This window comes from Lepidochelys kempii, chromosome 14 (genome assembly GCF_965140285.1).
Source record: "Lepidochelys kempii isolate rLepKem1 chromosome 14, rLepKem1.hap1, whole genome shotgun sequence".
In the NCBI taxonomy this organism is placed as follows: Eukaryota; Metazoa; Chordata; order Testudines; family Cheloniidae; genus Lepidochelys; species Lepidochelys kempii.
In genome coordinates, this window is record NC_136393.1 from 47,315,433 (window position 1) to 47,335,339 (window position 19,907).

Genomic DNA, 19,907 nt, shown 5'->3' on the forward strand with positions numbered 1-19,907 from the left:
GCCGACAGCACAGAGCCACACCCTTCCCTGCAGTCAAGATGAGGGGCCTGTTGTGCCCGGTGCTGCCCAGACACACAGGGAGAGACAGTCCCTGCCCCAGCTGAGATCAGGGGCTCATTTGTGCCGGGCGCTGCACAGACACATAGGGAGAGACAGTCCCTGCCCCAGCTGAGATCAGGCCCCCTTGTGCCAGGCGCTGCACAGACACACAACAAGAGACAGTCCCTGCCCCAGCTGAGATCAGGCCCCCTTGTGCCAGGCGCTGCACAGACACACAACAAGAGACAGTCCCTGCCCCAGCTGAGATCAAGGCCCCCTTGTGCCAGGCGCTGCACACAGACACACAACAAGAGACAGTCCCTGCCCCAGCTGAGATCAAGGCTCAGGTTATCAGGCCCCATTGCCTGGAAACTCTTCCACAAACTTGTTGTCAGTGTTTTGGGGCTGAGGGTTGAGTTTTTCGTTTCTTGTTTCAGTTTCTCTCCTTTGAGCTGCGGGGAAGGGCGGAGATGAAGGCCTCGTGAGATGTAAGCTGGCTGGCTGGCGCTGACAACGATGCTGCAGCCCCAGCAAACCCTGTGATCTCCCTTGCTGGTCTGGGCCTGGGGATTTCAGCCCAGGGCCACGGGGAGCAGGAAGGGGACGGGGATATTCGTGCCGAGAGGGCGACGCTGGAAGGAGGTTCACTTGCTACTCTACCGGTTTGCTACAGTGGTTTTCAGCAGCTGCGGTCAGAGCTCCTCAGCGCAGATCTTGTTTGTTTCCGGAGTTGTTTCTGCAGCTTCCTGGGACTTGGCTCTGCCCACAGGGACCCACCGAGGCTGGTAAGTTTCCACTGCTGCTTATGGTGGCACTGGGGCAGGGTGCCCCCAATTCTTCCCCACCAACCCCCTGCAGGGCTGTCCCCCCCTCCCCGGGCTCTCCCTTCTCTCTGCGCTCCCCCCCCCCGCACTGCCAGGGCAGAGACCCCCCTCCCTGTGGGGGCCACCCCTTCCCACTGTCCCCCAGCCTCTGCCCCCTCGGTGGGTCTCCCCCAGTTCCTGCCAAGGCAGAGCCTCCCCCCCCCTTCCTGCCCCTCTGCTGGGTCTCTCCCCCTCCTTGCCCCACAGTCCCTGCCAGGGCAGAGCCCCCCTCCTGTACTGAGTTTAGATTGCGTGGGGGGGGCATGGCTGGGGGGCCTGGGGTGCAGAAAAGGGAAAGGACACGTCACTTTGTTGACTTTGGTGGGGGGGGGGGGCGGGGAGGAGAAACGCAAGAGCTAATCTTGACTCCTGCTTGGCTGCAGCCAGTCAGAGCACACTCAGGCATCAAGTGATTGCCGGGGAAGCTGGTGTAAACGGCCCCTCCGGCCGGCAGAAGTGATCAATCAAGAGGGCTGGGAGTGAGGAACTGGAAAGTACCCGCAGGGCTGGCCCCAATGCAGAAGGCGCTCAGGGATGCGGGGCTGGACCCTGGCTGGGCGCCTGATTGCGGGGGCCATTAAGTACTCCAGCTGGCAGCAGCAGGGGGGCCCGAGCATGCTGGGGGGGGGGGGGACACACGACCCGATCCCCCCAAGCAGAGATCTGACCCCATAAAGGGAGAAGAGCCAGAGAGTCCACTGGTGACTTGGCTATTGCAATTGATTTTATGTAGGAAGCGCCTAGATATTGGTGTCCGTCAGCCAGATAAAACCCTAAGGCAGGTGGATAGATCAATGGACGGGGCTGGGTGTAGAGGGGAAGATGGTGGGGTTGGATGTGAGGGGGTTGAAAGGAAGGAGCCAGTTGTGGGGGGGAAGCAGCAGCTGGGCACAAACCCCGCGAGCTGGATGCCAACTGGGTGATAAAATGACAGAGGAATTTGGGGAGGAAGAGACCAGAGATGGGATCTCTGAAGTGTTGGGCAGCTGTCGGAAGGAATTAGACAAATCAAATTTATGCTCAGGGCGGTTTCAGGTCTCTCGCTGCTGCTCTTAGCCCAGGAGGCTGCTGATCATGCACCCCCAGTAAGACACACTGCTGCTGCTTAGGGTGGGGGGAGCCTGGGCCCAGACAGGATCCCCTAACTCCTCTCCCGGGAGCTGCAGAAGACGCAGAGAGGGGTGGGGAACTGCAGTCAGGTGGCACATGCGAGCCCCCACTCTGCTGCCCCCAGGCACTGTGAGGGCAGCACCCCCAAAGCTTGTTGCCTCCTGCAGGGCTTCCTTCTGTCACTGCCCACCTCCGCGGTCACTGGGAGGGCAGAGCCTTTCCCGCCCCCTTATGGGGTCTGCCTCTCAGTCACTGTCAGGGCAGGGCCTGGGGCTCAGCACCAGTGGGGTTGGGACGGCAGTTTCCTGCTTCTTGGGGGGGGAGCATCTTGCCAGCGTTGAGCGGTGGCTAGCTATAGTGTGTCTATGTCTCCATCTCCAATACCAGCATTTCCTGGGACGGCGTAAAACCAGAAACACAGTGGCCCAGGGAACGAAATTTATACATATGGCACGTTACCTTGAGGACAACATTTTAGCAACCAGAACCCATTACTAGCACACTGTCATTAACCCATTCTGGCCCAGAACTTTTTTTTTTAAAACACCGGATCCAGAACCGAAGAGATCCCGGGGATGATATTTACACCTACAGCGTGTTACCTTCAGGACAACAGTTTAGCAATGAGAAGCAAGTGGTAGCATACTCGTATTAACCTGTTCTGGCCAACTACCATGTTTTAATGCCAAAAAGGACTCTCAACACACGGGTCTGAAGTGGCACGGGTGACCAAAATGGATTGTGTAAATCATGAACCCGTACTCCCACTGCAGCCTTTTATACTGCCTCATTTCCCTGAGCAGCCCCAGCCCCAGCCCCACTATGGGGTGCATGTAAATGGTGCAGAGGGTTTTGAATTTCCCCCCACCCCAAACACACACTCACCTGGCTGAACTTCACCCCTTAATGCTTTGTTGCTTATCTCTGACCAGTGCTACAAAATACAGAGAATATGAAAAACAGCTACCCTGTATACTCGGCAGCTATTTTTCAAATATGATCAAATACCTTTGGTATTAGAGGACTTTCTGAATCATAAGTCTTGAATACAGTCCACTTGGCGGACTATTTGCAAAACAATATTTTTTTCAAAATGAACATGTTTTATCTGCTAGAAAAGTAGTTAACACAACAAATCTAAATGGTAGCACAGGGATAAGGGAAGCTTTGCAACAATCCCAGCTGATTTAAATGCTTGTTGTGCTGATGGACAAAACATGTGAAATGTCAACACGATTGCAACATGTTGCAGTGGGGGAGGTTTAGGAAAAATTATTTCACTAGGAGGGTGGTGAAACACTGGAATGCATTACCTAGGGAGGTGGTGGAATCTCCTTCCTTAGAAGTTTTTAAGGTCAGGCTTGACAGAGCCCTGGCTGGGATGATTTAGTTGGGGTTGGTCCTGCTTTGAGCAGGGGGTTGGACTAGATGACCTCCTGAGGTCCCTTCTGTGATGCAGCAGGGAGGGGGGAGTGATGACCTGGGAATGTGCCCTGGGGATGGGAGACCTGAGAGCCTGTAATCTGAGCCGGGAGGGGGAGATAACACCTCTGCCCGGGAATGTGGACAGAGGCTGCAGGAGAGAGCCTGCTGAGGGGTAGGGGGGTGGGTTAGTTTCAGTTTGGTGCTGGGTAGAGGAACGCAGGGAACCCCAGGGCTGGGGTCTAAGCTCCCTGCTCCCCCAGAAGGACGTGACTGAGGGGTCCTGGTTGAACCCACAAGCTCTGTTTTAGACTGTGTTCCTGGTGTCCAATAAACCTTCTGTTTTACTGGCTGGCTGAGAGTCTCAGTGAATCCCAGGAAGAGGGGTGCAGGGCCTGGACTCCCCCACACTCCGTGACACCTTCCAACCCTGATATTCTATGATTTGGTTTTAAATGGTAACGATTGAAACCCAGCTGCAACCGTTATTAGTGGAAACAGAAACATCCTTAACTGAAGCTGTGTAGTTGCATCTGTGTGTGTGCGTGGTCATTTTTGGAGCTATGTGCATACAGTAAGGGATAGTTACTTCCACACACAAACACATCCACATTCAGCTACATGTACTGACAACAATAGCAACAACAAATGCATAAGCAGTCGCATGTCATCTCATTCTCCTGCAGACCTGATACGTCCGAGCTGGCGCCATTATAGATTTTTCAACCTGATTCTGATCTCATTCACTGGTGTCCATACACCTACTCCAGGTTTACATCAATGTGACTAAAATCAGAATCTGGCCCCCTCTGATGATTGGGCTCTTCTTCCGGCCTCAGGCTAACCACATCCTGAGTTCAGTCTTTGTGCTGCCAGGTACACTGATGGAAATCCGGAGTAACTCCATCCGCAATGCTTACACCTGCTGCAGCTGCAAGCAGAATCTGACCCAGGGATTGAAATCATCAGGCCTTTTGCCTGAGAAAAGGCTGCTGAAACAGGCCTGTGATCCTCGTTCAGGGCATAATATTCTTAACTATACATAGGGCCCTTCTTTTTCATTTTTTATATTATTTCATTTTGTCCCAGGAATGTATCGGTGTCTATTACTACAACAACAAAAATAGGACTGAAAATTAGTGGAAAAATCTATTAATAATTTTTTGGGATAAATATTGGGGTTTATTTTGGTGGACGGAAGGACAGGGGAAAAATATTCAGCAAATTAATGCTTTGATGAATGGAATTCAATGTAGTTTGCTGCAGAACTAAAAGAGAACTCAGAACATTACCACCTCTGAGTTTAAAACAATTTATCTCTAATCTGCATGTAAAATTTTTCATTTGAACAAACAGTTTACTGATGTAGACTTAGAACTATTAGCCCATAAATATTTACATTTAATAATTGGTGCTTACACTCAACTTCATCCTTTTCTCCTGTTTTTGTTTTTTAAAAACTTTTGAATACTTCCTTGTGTTCTGAACTGTATTCGGATGCAGATTTTCATTTTCTTCCCATTTTAGTGTGTCAGATCTTTAAACTGTTATCTGCCAACAGCTTGAAACGTGTACGTGGTAGGCGTGAGATTCATATGTTCAGATGCGCACAAACTTCAGAGCTTGCATGCGTGCCTGTTTTTCTATTGTGTGTATCTTGTAGACTAATACGTAGGCTTACTTCAGTGGGCAGCTTTGCATATACACACAGACTAATGTACTATTGTAATACACATATCTCATGCATGGATTGTATTTTCCTAATAAAAGAAGTTATTTTTTATATATATTTGAATTATACAAAAGTAGGGTGAAAATCGAAAAAAAAAAAATACTTTTTGTAAAAGCTGAGATTTTTTCGGTAAAAATCGGTTTAAACTGAAAACAAAGGGGCCTAACTGTACATTAACAGCAGTGAAACGGCTATTTGTGCTAAATGGCTGTTAAGAATCCAAGACTTTATGCACAGTGGAGCCTGCCAAATTACGTCTGGGCTTTAGTGACATTGTTACCAGCAAAAAACATGTACAAACTATATTGAGTTCAAAGATGAATTTTGGAGAATGTTTAGTTCAGCGTACGTACACTCAGAAGTGGGCTATGGAGTTATTAAATAATCCTCCAACTGAATCTCACCTAAATTGCCAGAACAAGCCGGATTCTGATTGGTATGGTTCCCCTACTCCCAATCCTTGGCAAACGATTCTATGAAAAGGAGCTGCTTTGTGCTGGATTCACGTTACTGACACAAACAGCTGGATATTATTTTCATACCAAGAGGGCATAACTCACCCAGAGAGTTAAGATCCTGCAAAATGTCATGGTCCCCAAGAGTGGTGAACTTTTTCATTGTTTTAGTCAACAGAGGAATCACCTAAAGCATCCAAATTAATGTCTCCAACCACTTTAATAATATAGCTTTTAAACATCTTAATGTAAAATAAAATTTACTCCTGGGCTATGTGTGTCTATGCCAGGTTTCAGCCTGCAGGAGATTTTAATAGTGAAGTCAGAAATACTGAGAAACATATTTCCTGGGGAGTTTCAAAATTAAGAAGGGGAAAACTCCCCCCCCCCCCCGTATCCAATTACTAATGACATGGAGTCATGCAAGTATGGAGACAGATAATGTGCATATTTCTGTGTGCATGTATTAACCCTCGTAACATCTTCATTTCCATCCACATTACTCTGGAGCATGAGGAAAGGTGCTTCTGTTTCTCTAAGTCAATGGTCGCCAAACTGCAGGGTGTGCCTCCCCCGGGGGGCATGGCAGAGCTGGGGCCAGCACCCACGGAGGGCGGGGAGGGAGTGCCACGGAGTCCTGCTCTGCCCCCAGCCCTGCCCCCAGCCTCAGCCCCCAGCTGCAACTCCGATCCCAGCCCCATCCCAGCCCCGCTCCCAGCCCCACCCCAAGCCTTGGCCCCCGGCCATGGCCCCTCTCCTGGCCCCAGACGCGCTCCTAGCTGCGGCCCCAGCTTCACCACCCCCTTACCCATGTCCCCCCCAACCAAGCCATGACCCTGCTCCCAGCCCCAACTTCAGGGTGTGTGTGTGTGGACAGGGGTAACGGGGGGCATGATGTGAAAAGTTTGGGGACCACTGCTCAATGTACTGCTCTGGCACTGACCATTCAGTGTTTGGAAAACCCCTCTATTATCTACACAAAAGGATGAGCTGCAGACAGAGCTTCTGCCTGAATGACGTGTCTTTGCTGAAGGACGCTTTTTTTCTAGTAATAAATGTTTCGTGTTGTTCACATTGATTGTAGTTCCCGTGTTTATTTAAGTCTCCTTTTTGCTTAAGGAGACAGCTAGCTGTGTTTCCAAATCTTCTCCATCTCTCTCTTTCCCCATTTAAAGAATATTCTGTGTCCAGTGAATATTTTATAATGTTTGGATAGTGAAGGCATTTTGCATGCCGCATGGTGTTGCAGTCCTGGTCCTAATCCAACAATTATGAAATTCAATTTGAAATAAAATGTATGCTGAAAACCTTCCAGCGACTGCTCTAGGTTTGATATACTGGTTTATTCTGGCAGCTATTCTGAAGGTTCTGCCTGGCTCCGCTTCACATCTGCCCCCTTTTGCAGGCTAGAATCTCAAACAATGGGACAATTTAATACGCATGTTAGTTATGGAGGCAGTTTAAAGTTATGCATTATTCTGCCCAAAACCACGTGTTCTCTGCTCTGAAATTCCTGTTGATGAGTGTGAGGACTTTCTCTTGCTCCTAATGTATTTATTGCCCATTATGTCCCTTGCCAGGTGTAAGTAATTTTGTGCCTATGAGTTTGTCTACACTAGAAGTGCTACAGTTGGACTTACAGTTGGGGGGTTGGACTAGATGACCTCCTGAGGTCCCTTCCAACCCTGATATTCTATGACTCTACAGTGTGTCAGCTGAAGCTGCTCTATGCTGATGGGACATAGGTTATACCGCAATAAATGGTACTGTAGATCTAGCCTTAGCCTTTTGGGTTTTGTCCCTACATGCTTGTGCTATTCTTTTGTACTTCTCCTTAGCAATCCCCCCACGTTTCCACTTTTTGTAGGATTCCTTGTTAATTTTCAGGTCATTAAAGAGCCATATTGGCCTCTCACTCCTCTTCCTAGGGTAGTTTGCAGATGTGCCTTTAATATTGACTCATTGAGAAACTGCCAGCTCTCCTGAACACCTTTATCCCATAGACTTCCCCTATTCCACTATAACGTGCACAGAAGCATGGAGGATCACTGAGGAACCACCTAGCTACTGTGTGGCTGTCAAGGACCATAGTCCATAGGGCTGTCGGTCTGACCTGCTGACAGTCGTCAGAACTAGAAGCTCAACTCTGACGGAGGACTCCAGTCCTGGGAAAAGTCAGCGCCTTTGATTAGGCCTACAATTTAGATTGTTACATTGAAAAACAAAACAACCAAATATTTGAAATGGTTCTACCAGTGAAGTATTCCAGATCTACGCTGTATGGAAATGCTGTATAAACGACTACTCCTGCTACTACCAATGAAAACAAGAATTACAACCACAAAAGCAGAAATAGGTTTAGACTCCCACAAATAATAATAGTTAATATCTAACGTTTTATTGCACAGAAGGTGGTACAGTATTAAAAGTTGATTTTGACTGGGTTTTGATGTCTAGTACATTGCTTTAACATGGCTCTGTTTATATTGGCCTACACATTATTTTTTGTTCTCCCTTCATTTTGTGAATATGCTGTTCTGGATATTTTGGATCAATAATACATGAATTAAATGAGTAATGAAAGGTTGGTTCGTTTTTTTTTTTTCAGCTGTATCTACTCATAAAGGTATTTATTGCCTGGAATGGGCATTTAAAGATGGTTTTGGAAAAGGATTTGTGTACTATAGCATTATTCTCAGTTGGCTGTATTATGTGTGTCCTTTTGGTCCAGTGTAACACTTTGGAATCGAGTGTTGCAGGTCCTAATTGGTTTTAAAAAATTGGTTCTGTTCTGGAACGGCTTAATGACAGTGTGCTACTAATCAGTTGTCATTCCTAAAATATTTTCCTCAAGGTATATATATATATATATCAACCCCTGGGCCACTGCAGAACTGACTGCTTCTGGTCCTTATCTATGTTAAAAAAATGTTTCGGGGCTGAAATGGGTTAATGACCACGTGCTACTAATTGGTTTTCATTGCTAAAATATTGTCCTTGAGATAATGTGCTATATTTCTAAATTTCAACCCCTGGACCACTTCAGAAACAACTGTTCCTGGCACTTCTTACTGTTAAAAAATGGTTTGGCGCTGGAAAGAGTTAATGACAGTCTGCTACTGCTCGATTCTCACTGTTAAAATATTGTCCTTGAGGTCATGCACTGGCTGTGTAACTTGGTTCCCCTGGATCACTTTGAAACCATCTGTTCCATGTTCTTGTTGTTATCATAGAATCATAGAAAGGGTTTGGGCCAGAACAGGTTAATGACAGTGTGGTACTAATTAGTTTTCATTGCTAAAATATTGTCCTGGAAGTAATGTGCTATATTTGTACATTTTGTGCCCAAGCCACTTCAGAACTGACTCTTCCGGGTCCTTTGTGGTGGTAAAACAAGGTTCTGGGCCCGAGCACTTTAATAAGTGTGTTATTAGTCTGTTCTTATTACCAAAATATTGTTCCTAACTGTCTGTAATAGTATCTACTCTTTTTTTACAATAATTATATATTAAAATGCCGTCCCAGGGCTATTCCAACATATTCTGGCTTTTACACTGTCCCTCATTACCTGGCCTCTGGGAGTGTCAGGGGCTCTCACCTTCTGCCATTTCCCACTCTCACACACCTGCAGAAGGGGCTCCTGCCTTCCCCTCAGCCCCACCCAGAGGTGGCTGTATATCAGTGGTGGGTGTAGCTACAGGTCTGACTAATCTCTCTAGCACTTTGGGCTGAGGGGATGGGATTTGATTATCATAGCACCCAATGACAATTTTAAAAACAAGAGTGGATGTTTTTCTAAAAGATCCGCCCTACAAATTATTTGTGGATGTTCTATGGACTGTGTTGTACAAATCATAATGGTCCCTTCTGGTCTCAGAGTCTATGAATCTTTTACAGCATGGATTCCCACTCGTCCAGAAAAACTACCAAAGAAGGTGGAGGCAGAGCTGAGAATTTGCTGCTGTTCGGAACTGACTTTGCTTTTGCCACGTGTACCCACACTTGAACCGTTTCAGTTGAACTGGTGCAAGCATGTGTGTGGACACTCTTGTTTCAGTTTAGCTTAAACCTCTTCCTAGAGGACTTGGAGCTAAATAGTAATCAGTCTGGTTAAAATGGGAACACACACATGCTTTCACTGGCTGAGCATCGTGCCTTTAAACTAAACTGGTGCGTGACTGAATGTATATGGATCCTGAATCGCAGAGAGCTGCAGCCAGTGAGACTGAGCTGCTCGGAGTCCAGCATGCACCACAGGGACTCCAAGAGAGAGGAGAGATCGAGGAGCTCTTTAACTGCAGTGGAGGTGTGGAGAGAGGTAATTGGAGCCTCCCTGCAAGGGGCTTGGATGGGCAGGGAGAATGAGATGGCTGCATTTTCAGTGGCAGCTGCAATTGTCTGACCTCCCGTGTGCATGAGCAGCAGAAAGCTGATCACCCCAAGGGGCTCCTATGGCCCAGGGACCCAGCTCGCCCCCGCTGCTGGTATTTTGTGTTCCTGGGTGGACCCAAGAGGCCTGGTAGTGGATTCAGAGACAATTTTGAAGCGGGAGAGATGTTCACCTGTCTGAAATGCTGGCCCAGGTGTCCATTCATTTCCCCCCTTCCCTTCTATTTCTCTCTCTTTATCCAAAGGCCAGGCTTTGAAACAGGAGAGCAATAGGCAGACCCAGCTGTGCGCATGTACCCAGGGCCCCGCATCTATGTGAGTAACAAGCAGGTGTCTGGGGACAGCAGATAACTCATGTTGTGGGCGTATGCCATGCCAGTGCATTCACCTTTCTCTGCTGGTGCTGCGGGCGTGCTTGCAGAAAGGTGGCCCTGACTGCTCCGGGGAAGGGGATCTGCAAAGGTGGCTGTGTAGGAGGAAGCTGAACCTCCCAGCATGCCTAGCACTCAGAGGTCTCCTCTCCCATGACAGCTGCCTGGATTCCTTGTCCCGAGGTCTCTGTCCAGGTGTTTCATGGTTACTACCATCAGGACAAACTGGGAATGTAAGATAAACAAAGATTTCAAAGGAAACTCGCCTCTTGAAGAAAAGGAGAATTGGGAATTCCTGAGAGTCCCAGAGGAGATGGGGTGCCCTGTTGTTTAAACCCTGGAGCAGGGCCCAGAGAAATCAGTCCTTAGTGTGGGGAGTCTGGGGGTTGCTTCAGACGCTCAGCACACGGTTGGGGCCCGAAGCTGGGGGCAGAGCTGGGGGAGCGGTCGGGAGTGGAGCTGCAGCCAGCGGTTGAGGGTTGGGGTGGGGTTGGGACCGGGGCCGGGAGCAGAGCCATAGCCAGGGCTGCAGCTGGGGGTGGGGCCAGGTGAGAGGCCGAGGCTGGGGGCAGGGGCAGCAGCAGAGCAGGGCTGGGAGGCCTGAGCCCCCACTGTGCCACCCCGAATGTTCCTCTGCACTCTCTGGGGCCTGCCCCATTCTTTGGGGACCTCTGAATTCGAGAAAGCTGGAGAAGGAGCCTTAGAAAATCCAGTGGGTCTTCCCCAGCACTGCTCATCCCAGGGGTTCCCGGTAGCATTTTTGGTGAATTGTGTGAACCTGGTTATATTGTAGCGGCAAACAGAAAAACCGAATCCCTTGTTTCTCAGACTCAGTGGCTGCAGTCTGTGCTGAGGGTGCCTTCAGACAGCATTGACAGTGCATAGACTTTGCATGAGCTTCCCTTAAGGGAGGGGTGTCACCGTGCTTCAGTGGGTCACAACCGAGAATACCAAATTCAGGACAAACTGCTGAGAAATAGGGCAGACACACCCCAGACTGGTGGTTAGTCTACCATTAGATATATCAATGTCTCACCACACTGGCTAACAAGAAGTCAGAAAAGCAGTTTTTTAGTCATTCCAGTTCTTATATTACCACCCAAAACACCAAACGTAATGATGCGTGGTTATTTAAAACCAATTTCATCAAACAAAGGGTTCTTCTGATCTCAGAAGGTCATTCACATACCCAAGTCAATATATAGCTCAGATCTTACCCAATAATCACGCTGTTGCCAATCCTTTAGTATCTAATATCTAAAGGTTTTATTTATAAGAGAAAAGAAGGAGAGAGATAAAGTGGTTAACGAAATCGAATGCATACGCTTATTTCAAAGTTCTTGGATCAGGTTTGTAGCAGTGATGAAAGGAACTGCAAGTTTGCAAAAGTCTCTCTGGAAATTACCTAAACAGGTTGGGTGTCATCAGTCCATGTTTAGAGTTTCCTTGTTAGAAATCCAGACCAGAGAAATGAAGCAGGAAATGAAGACAAAATGGAGATATTTCCAAGGTCTTTTATATCTTCTCCCATGTGGATGGAATTTCACTGTCCCAAAACAAAGCCCCCAGCACAGTTTGTGGAAAAGTACAGGCACAGGATGGAGTCCAGGGTCACATGAGCAAGTCACATGCTCATGCATGCTCTGCTGACTCACAGGAGCAGCCATTGCCCAAATTCTGTCTAAAATGTCCCCAGGAAGGCTCACCGGTGGGAGACAAGCTGCTTCTATGACGCAATGGAAAAGTTAAGTTTTCTTTAATGGGCCACCAACTTGAATAGCTTATTCACAATGTGTTGACCAGACTGGATGTAAATCAACTACCTTGTAGGTGTTTCTCCAGGAGCAAACCCATTTGAAATATTTGTACATAAGTCAATATTCATAACTTTAGATACAAAGATGGTATATGTTAATGCACAGGGTAATCATACTCAGCAAGTCATAACTTTTCCATTGACACCTGACATGACATATGTTGTACAAGGTTTGCTGCAATTATCTAACAGTGGCAATATCAGTGATATCAATGGTCACATTTCAATCATACACCACTGACACCAGCTAGACTTTGCATGAGCTTCCCTTAAGGGGTGGGGAAGGAGTTGAGTGTCCAGTCTCAGGCTGTGGGGTGGGGGTGGGTGCAGCTGGAGTTGGCAGGTTCAGTAGCTGGGTGTGGTGGGGAAAGGCTGATTCCTTCAGGTAGAGGGCAAAGTCTGAGCATGGGGCAGAGTAAAGGTGAGCGTGAGACATGTTCCCCTCCCTCACCTCTCTGGGCAACTGTAAGCCAAGAGCCAGTCTGGGTAGCAGCTCTGTGAGAGTCTGTGGGAAGAGCAATGGGAGAGATTAAATAAGTATTAGGCCATCCTCTCGTTCTGGTAGGAGCCATTTAACCACATGCTGGTCGGGCAAGTGTGGGGTCATTTGGGACGGGGCGAGTTTATCATTGTGTTGAGCCCTCTGACTGGGGGCTGTAGTTAATGTCTGTCCCCAGAGGGGGAAGGGCAGCACCCTGGGAATCACAACAGAGATTTGCTCCCCAGCAGTTCAGACCCTGGTACTGTTAATGAGTCTGTTCCCCAGAAGCACTCATGGCTTTGTCTCTTTCAGGCCCTGGCTCTAACCACACACTCAGGAAATGGGCTTCCCATCAAGTCCTAGTCCCAGCTGTCATCCTAGCTGCAGTTATAGTTTTTATGTTGATCAGCATCATCGCTATCGCCACTATAGCAGAACTTTTAAGAGGTAAGTGCGTGTCCCAGACAGTCTCTGCTCCCCCTGGAGCTGTTGCAGCCACATAATCTCTCCTCCCTGTCCCCTTTGGCTTCGGCAGTCAGGTGAGAAAGGAGTTTGTCTAAAGGCTTTTGCAGCCCCCATCACCTTAGTATCTGGACTTCTGTGAGGCACAGAGAGCTTGCTATCTCTGTTTTTTGGATGGGGAAACCGATGCCCAGAGATATCAAGTGGGGGCGTTTTCAAGGTGCTAAATCTTCCTACACCTCAGAGCTTCCCACTTCCCCATACGTACATTGCATGTCCAGGATAAAGTGCACGTGGAACAGGAAGATCAGCAGCGCTAAAAGGGCACATGATTGACAGACCTTATGGTTGACTTTTATACCTGCCATCTCACCGTCGCTAAGCAGCACATCCCGTGTGCAGCATGCCGCTCTGCCGTTATCGGGCTGGCCTTTCTGCATCCCCCTCTTCAGGGCCGGTGGGTGCTCCTGGGTCGCTGACTCAGGCCTTATCATTCAGTATCAAAACTGCCCTGGAGGCTGAGAGGTTCAACCCACAAATGAAGGAAATCGGCCGTGAAGGTCCCCCAGAGACACTTACTGGCCCAGTCGGTGCCATTTGAGGGCTGCTGTTTATACAGTTCTGGGTGCTATTGCCGAGCAGTTCAGCTATATTCACCTCTAGGACCGGATCCTCTGCGCCACTTAGGACTAAATTAGCAGTTAGCAGACCCAGCATCCCATGTAATTGTGTTGAACGCAGGTGTCAATATTGGTCTGTGCCGACCCACAGGTAACCTTCCCCCTACCTAGGGTGACCAGACGTCCCGTGTTTAAAGGGACAGTCCCGTATTTAAGCCCTCCTGCAGGTGTCCTGACTTTTTCTTAAAAATGGGCAAAATGTCCCATATTTTCTGTCTCCTTCCCATCAGTACTGGCAGGTCTTTCTGCTGGCCAGATCCCTACTTGCCAGCCGCCCGCCCACCAGTGGTGAGTGGGGGGGTGCGGGGGAGTGGCCAATGATGAGAGAGGTGGTGGGGTGAAGATGCACAGCACGAGGCTGGTCCATCAGCACAGCCCCTGCTGCATGCTGGCTCTTGGCCAGCAGGGCCTTGCTTCTCTCTCCCCCCGCCCCCCCCCCCCCCCCCCCCCCGCCGTCCAGTTTCCAGCCAGCTGGCGCTGGCTGCGAGCTGCGGTGGCTGATGAGTGCGGTATCCAGTTGAGTTACATGTCACCTCTGCTGCCCACCCATCGGCCCTTTACATGCTCCCCCTCTTCCTGCTTTGCCCCTTCACCCTCCCCTAGCCCTGCTGCTCCCCCATATCCCCCTCCCCCGGCAAGGCCCGTCCCTCTCCCAGCGCTGTGCAGAAAACCAGCCCCTGGTTGGAGCGCTCAGTTCACCAACAGCCTGGCCGGCAGGCTCCTTCCTTCCCCCACTGCCTCTGGCTGGGCCGGCAGCCCGGGAAAGCCCAGGACCCTCTGGCCCAGGGTGCTGGCCAGGAGGGGCCGAGCCCTACATGTGCCAAAGCCCCGCACAGCGCTGGCATGGGGAAGCCGCTCCCCCATCAGCTAAGCTCTAGAGTGTGTGTGGGGTGGGGGAGCGATTTCCAGCCTGTGTGTCACCCCTCCCCCATGTGAACCCTAAAGTCTTAAAGATAAGAAGGTAAAGAAAAATAATCCAACTACACCGTATTTCTTTTTAACAGGGGCTCAGTCAACTTGACGTTAATTTAAATGATTGTACTGCATAGTTCTGATGGATTGCCATTGAACTCGCTTGAATACGAGTCATTTTACCAGGTGTTCTGTATTGAGTATAGGGAAATATGGTCACCCTACCCCTCCCTGCCTGCTCCATGCCTTCATGGTGACTCCAGTGTTACTGTACTCTGCTCTGGGTTGCTTGCCAGCTGCACTTTCAATGATTGTGACCCCCAGAAACTGAACCACTAAAGAAGATGTGGGGGGAGGCGGTCGTCCATTTCTTGTTCCAGATAGTCTCGTTCCTCCCTTGGTACGGCTACCAGGGATTTAAGCTTGGATCTGAAGGGATTCTCTTCCCTCATTCACTCAGATACAGAATCAGGCTGAGGGGAACACAGTCTCTGACCCTGTGTTACTTATCTCACTTTCAGTGGAAAAATCCAAACCACCTCTGGCTGCTCCAGGCCCCCCTGCGGTGCCCTGCTGCCCGGATGGCTGGATCGGGTACCGAGGGAAATGCTATTATTTCTCCGAGACTGAAGGGAACTGGACCTACAGCCGGAGCCATTGCTCTGCACTCAACGCCTCCCTGGCTGGGATCGACAGTGAGCAGGAAAAGGTGAGAGAGCAGCAGATGCTTTATCCCAACAGACTGGGCTTGGCAGGGCTGGAATCGGGCTGGGCTCAGCCCCAGAGGTCCAGAAATTGACCCGTTGCCTCTCACGCTAGGAAACCTGAGAGTATTTCTGGCAGCGGAATCCCAGCCCTGGCTAGAGCTGGGTTTGCAGTCAGGGATCACGGGATTGCTCACACCCAAGCCCCCTCCTCTTTCCCAGAGCCCCAGATGGGAGGATCCCCCTCTGTAGTGCTGGGCTGGCCTGGTCAGCTCCTGGCCAGCGGGCTGCCTGTTGAGAAAAAACAGTTCCCTACCCTTTGTAACTGTTGATCTTCCAGATGTGTTGCTCATGTCAATTCCAAGTAGCGTGCGTGCTGTGTGCACAATCGTCGGAAGGTTTTTCCCCTCGCGGTACCCGTCGGGTCGAGCCCCCTGGAGTTGCGCCTTCATGGCAGTGTATAAAGGTCCCTTCCGACCCACCGCCTCCTCAGTTCCTTCTTGCCGGATACTCCGACAGAGGGGTAGGTGGGTGGGTCTTGGAATGAACGTGAGCAACATCTCGAAGAACAACAGTTACGAAAGGTAGGTGACCGTTTTTTCTTCTTCGAGTGCTTGCTCATGTCGACTCCAAGTCGGCGACTCCCAAGCATCTCCTAAGAGGAGGGGTCGGAGTTCACCGAGTCGCAGACGGCAGCTCTGCCCTGCCGAACGCTGCGTTGTCTCTAGCCTGCTGAGTAATGGCGTAGTGCGAAGTGCAGGTGTGGATCGACGACCACGTCGTCACTGCCCTGCAGATGTCGTGAATGGGGACCTTCGCCGGGAACGCTGCCGAGCAAGCCCGTGAGCTGTTAATGGTGAGGCAGATATCTTTGCTGGGTGGTAGCACGCCCTGCCGCCGGCCGTGATCCAGGTCGAGATCCTTTGGGACCGCACCGGGGAGCCTCCTCATCTGCTCAGCAGTTGCAAGGAAGAGCTGTGTCGACTTTCAAAATGGCTTCGTCCTTTCCATGTAAAAAGCTAAGTTTTCAGCTATTTACAGGTACAACAAAAAAAGGCCGCTAGGGGATTGCTTGCCATAGCAAGAGAAGAGCTGCTCCAATGACTGTCACTGGTGGTAAGAAGGAGCTGAAGAAGTTGGCAGGGACCTATACACACCGCCATGAGGGCACAATTCCATGGGGCTCCACAGCGGACCCGACGGGTACCCCTAGGGGAAAAACCTTCTGACAACTGTGCACACACACCTACTTGGAATTGACATGAGCAAGCACTCAAAGAAGAACCTGCCTCTCCCGCTCACTACCACCAATGACCCCACGGGTGCCAGGGGAAGCCCTCTTGGGCTGTGCAGGGAGTGAGCTCTTCCCTTCTTCAGAGCAGTTCCTGCCTGTCCCGTTGGGGTGGGCGGGGGGGGGGAGGGCGTTAAGTGCAAAGCTGCTGGGAAGGAGCCTTGCAAGGAGGGCAGAGGTGCCAGCAAAGCCAAAGTTGCCCAGACTGTAGAAGGGCAGGGGCAGGTCTGTCCATGTAAACATGGATGTGGGGATGGAGATAGATGGGGGTAAATATGGCCTCTGAGCACACACACCCCCCCAGCTCCTACATGTGTCCCCAGGCTCCCAGCTGAGCAGGTCCCAGTCTGATGGGACGTCCAACAAACTGGGATTCTCAGCCAGTGATCGGTTCACCGGCTGAAGCTGCTGTCAGAGGAGGGAGCTGCCAGCTGTCCTCCTGATGGCCCTTCCCTTGCCAGCTCTGACCCCTTCCAAACATAGAGTGGGGCCGGGGGAGGGGAGGACTGTTGCTGTTGCACAGTCCTGTCTTTGTGACCCATAGCTGGCTCATTAAACTGTGACTTGTTCTCAACCTCCCTGTGGCACGGGCTGGGCTGTGTCATCGGGGCTGGGCTCTCAGCTGGCAAACTACAGGTGGCCCAACCAGAACTTCTGACTGCGGGCCACACAGAGCCACAGGGGCAGGCGAGCACCACAGCCAGGGGTCTAAACATCATCTGGCTTGTTTTATTTTTCAGGATTTCCTGCTACTCTATAAGGGTTTCCTCGACCGTTGGATTGGCCTCCAGAGGGAGCCAGGCCAGCCCTGGAGATGGCCCAACGGCACCGAATTCGACCAGCGGTGAGTCCCTTTCCCTCCAGTAACAGTCTCTGTGTTAGGTCACGGGTGCCTGGCATGCTGCCAAAAGATGAATATATTTAACCAAGGTTGTTTGGGGGTGTGGGAATGTGTCTGGGTTCTTATTAGTATTTGGTTTTCATGGACTAAAACCAATATTCCAGCAGCGTTTGAGTCCCCCCTGCAGTGTTGTCATTGTTTGTAATTTGTAGTAACGTAGCACCCCTAGACCGGGGCCCTGTTGTGCTAGGCACTGTACAATCACGGAACAGAAAGATGGTCCCTGCCCCACATAGTTTACAATGCACCGCAGTTCTGGGCACAAGGGAGGTTGCTGGCGGAGACACTAACCAGAGCTCCCCCTTCCCCATTGGGCTGTCCGGGTGGAAGTTAGACTCCCTAATCCCGCTCTGAGGAGTGGTGTGTGGAGATGAACAGGGTCCTTCACTGTTGGGGTAATTTGAGCTTCTCTCTTTGGGAAGGTTGTAGGGAGAAATCTCATTTCAGTACTAACAGTCTGTCCTGACAGCCCATGGGGTTTGAAACAGGCTCGCGGCCTCTCTGACAGTCCCACAACTGCCTGGGGAGGATCGTATCAAACTCTTCTCCGCAGAGAGCTGCTGCTGCTCGCTGCCATGTGAGAGGCCTGTGGAATCTCTCCCCTCTGGGCTGAATGGGACTGAAGAGAAAGTTGGAACTAGGTGAGAGAGTCAGGCAAAGCTGAGTAGTGGGCAAATATCTACCAGCATAAAGACTTCTCTGGAAGCCCCAGTTCTCTTCTTTCAGCCCCACCCCCTTCCTCCTCTCCCTGCCCTGCAATAGCCACTACCTGTTGCCTACATCTGCCAGGGAGGAGTCTGAAATGGGGCCGATGCCTGTAGGTGCAGCCCTGTCTGTGACTGATGGGCAATGCCCCATCCCTCCCTGACTCCCACTCCTGGTGTCTCTGTTGCAGGTTTCCGATAAGAGGAGGGGGCGACTGTGCTTTTCTGATGGATGAGGACTGGTTCGGCAGCTCACGGTGCAGCACATGGAGACGCTGGATCTGCAGCAAACCCGATCTCTATACGACGTGGAAGAAATATGCTGTGGAGTTAAAACTTTCAGACTCTTAGGAATTCGGCTTGGAAAAGCTCTATTGGGGAGACACCTTCCACTACCTGAAGATGAAGGAGGCTGGGTCTTTATTCCTTACAGACTCTCCCCAGGGCTTCCCTAGTTTTTATTCACTCATTGGAAGAGGGGGGAAAAAAAGCAGAAAAGCTAGTTTTCCAACTCCCCAGTGGGTTTCTTAACTTTGAATGAACCATTCACTGAACTGAACTTGTTGAATAAACTGAAAAGAAGAAAATATTTTCTCTACACCCGCAGAAGAGGCGACTGTCCTTCAAAAGCTGGTTTAGCACTTCAGCAAACTTGCAGGTGCTTAGCTCATGATTTCCAGCAGTTCAGTGGTTTGACCTTCATTAAAACTTGGCAGCAAACGTGTCCTGTTTAGGATTAAGTTTATAAGTAACTTAAATTATTGTAAGAGACATGTTTAGGCTTCAACACAGGTTTTTGTGTAAAAAAATATGCTTGTTCTAATTTAAATAAAAAAAATCTGAAAAAAAATCCAATTTTGATTTTTAAAGTCATAGCGTATCCACCACGATCAGACCCATCCCATCCCTGGGATCAGTTTATTATGAAAACCTTGTGCAAATACTCCTCAACAACAAGGTTCCAAAACATAATCCATTTATCACCCCTGGTTCATATAGTCCTTAAAATCCCATGACATCTGTGCCATCAATGTCTTTCACCACACCAAGGCTCTTCTTTGGTCCTCTCCTGGCCTTCTGCCATGTCAGCCACCCCAGCTGGAGTGCAAACCCACTCTTCCCAGCAGCCTCTCCTCCAGGAGTTCATCCTCACCTGAGATATATCCAGCACTTCCCCTGTTCTGTTACCTTTCATCTCTAGCAGGCCAGCAGATAGGCCCTACCACTGTTCCCCTGACCCTCAGCTCTCTCTGGCTCCGGCATGGCGACATCAGCGGGTAAACCTTGCTGCCACTCCCCTGTCTTCAGCCTTTCCTGAATCAACATCCTACAGTAGTATTGCTCTTTAATGTGTCTCCTGAAGCTCTTGATATTAAAACACAGTGATTTAAATATTAACTAAGCTAAGTTATTAACCAATCCAGATGATTTTACTATGTTATTAACCAATTGTAGTTGATAAAATAATACTTGGTCAGTCATTTTGCTGTGAGAATTGTGTGTGTATATATATAAATAAAATAGTAAATGAAAATGAATTCACAGGACTGGCTCTTTTGGGTAATGCTGATCCCT

The 19,907-nt window shown here is 49.7% G+C and overlaps 1 protein-coding gene across 2 annotated transcripts; it reads left to right on the plus strand.

Moving 5' to 3' along the window:
• The first annotated feature begins 733 nt into the window (after positions 1-733).
• LOC140897580 (C-type lectin domain family 2 member D) lies at positions 734-19,866 on the plus strand. Of its 2 annotated transcripts, XM_073310361.2 has the most exons (7): positions 734-824; positions 9,519-9,939; positions 10,256-10,325; positions 12,991-13,125; positions 15,254-15,441; positions 17,468-17,571; positions 18,524-19,866. In XM_073310361.2, the coding sequence occupies exons 4-7, from the start codon at positions 13,077-13,079 to the stop codon at positions 18,681-18,683; spliced, it is 501 nt and encodes a 166-aa protein (XP_073166462.1). In that variant the 5' UTR covers positions 734-824; positions 9,519-9,939; positions 10,256-10,325; positions 12,991-13,076; the 3' UTR covers positions 18,684-19,866. The 2 variants fall into 2 exon arrangements, with proteins under 2 accessions (XP_073166462.1, XP_073166461.1); XM_073310360.2 differs by lacking the exon at positions 10,256-10,325.
• Positions 19,867-19,907: the final 41 nt, after the last annotated feature.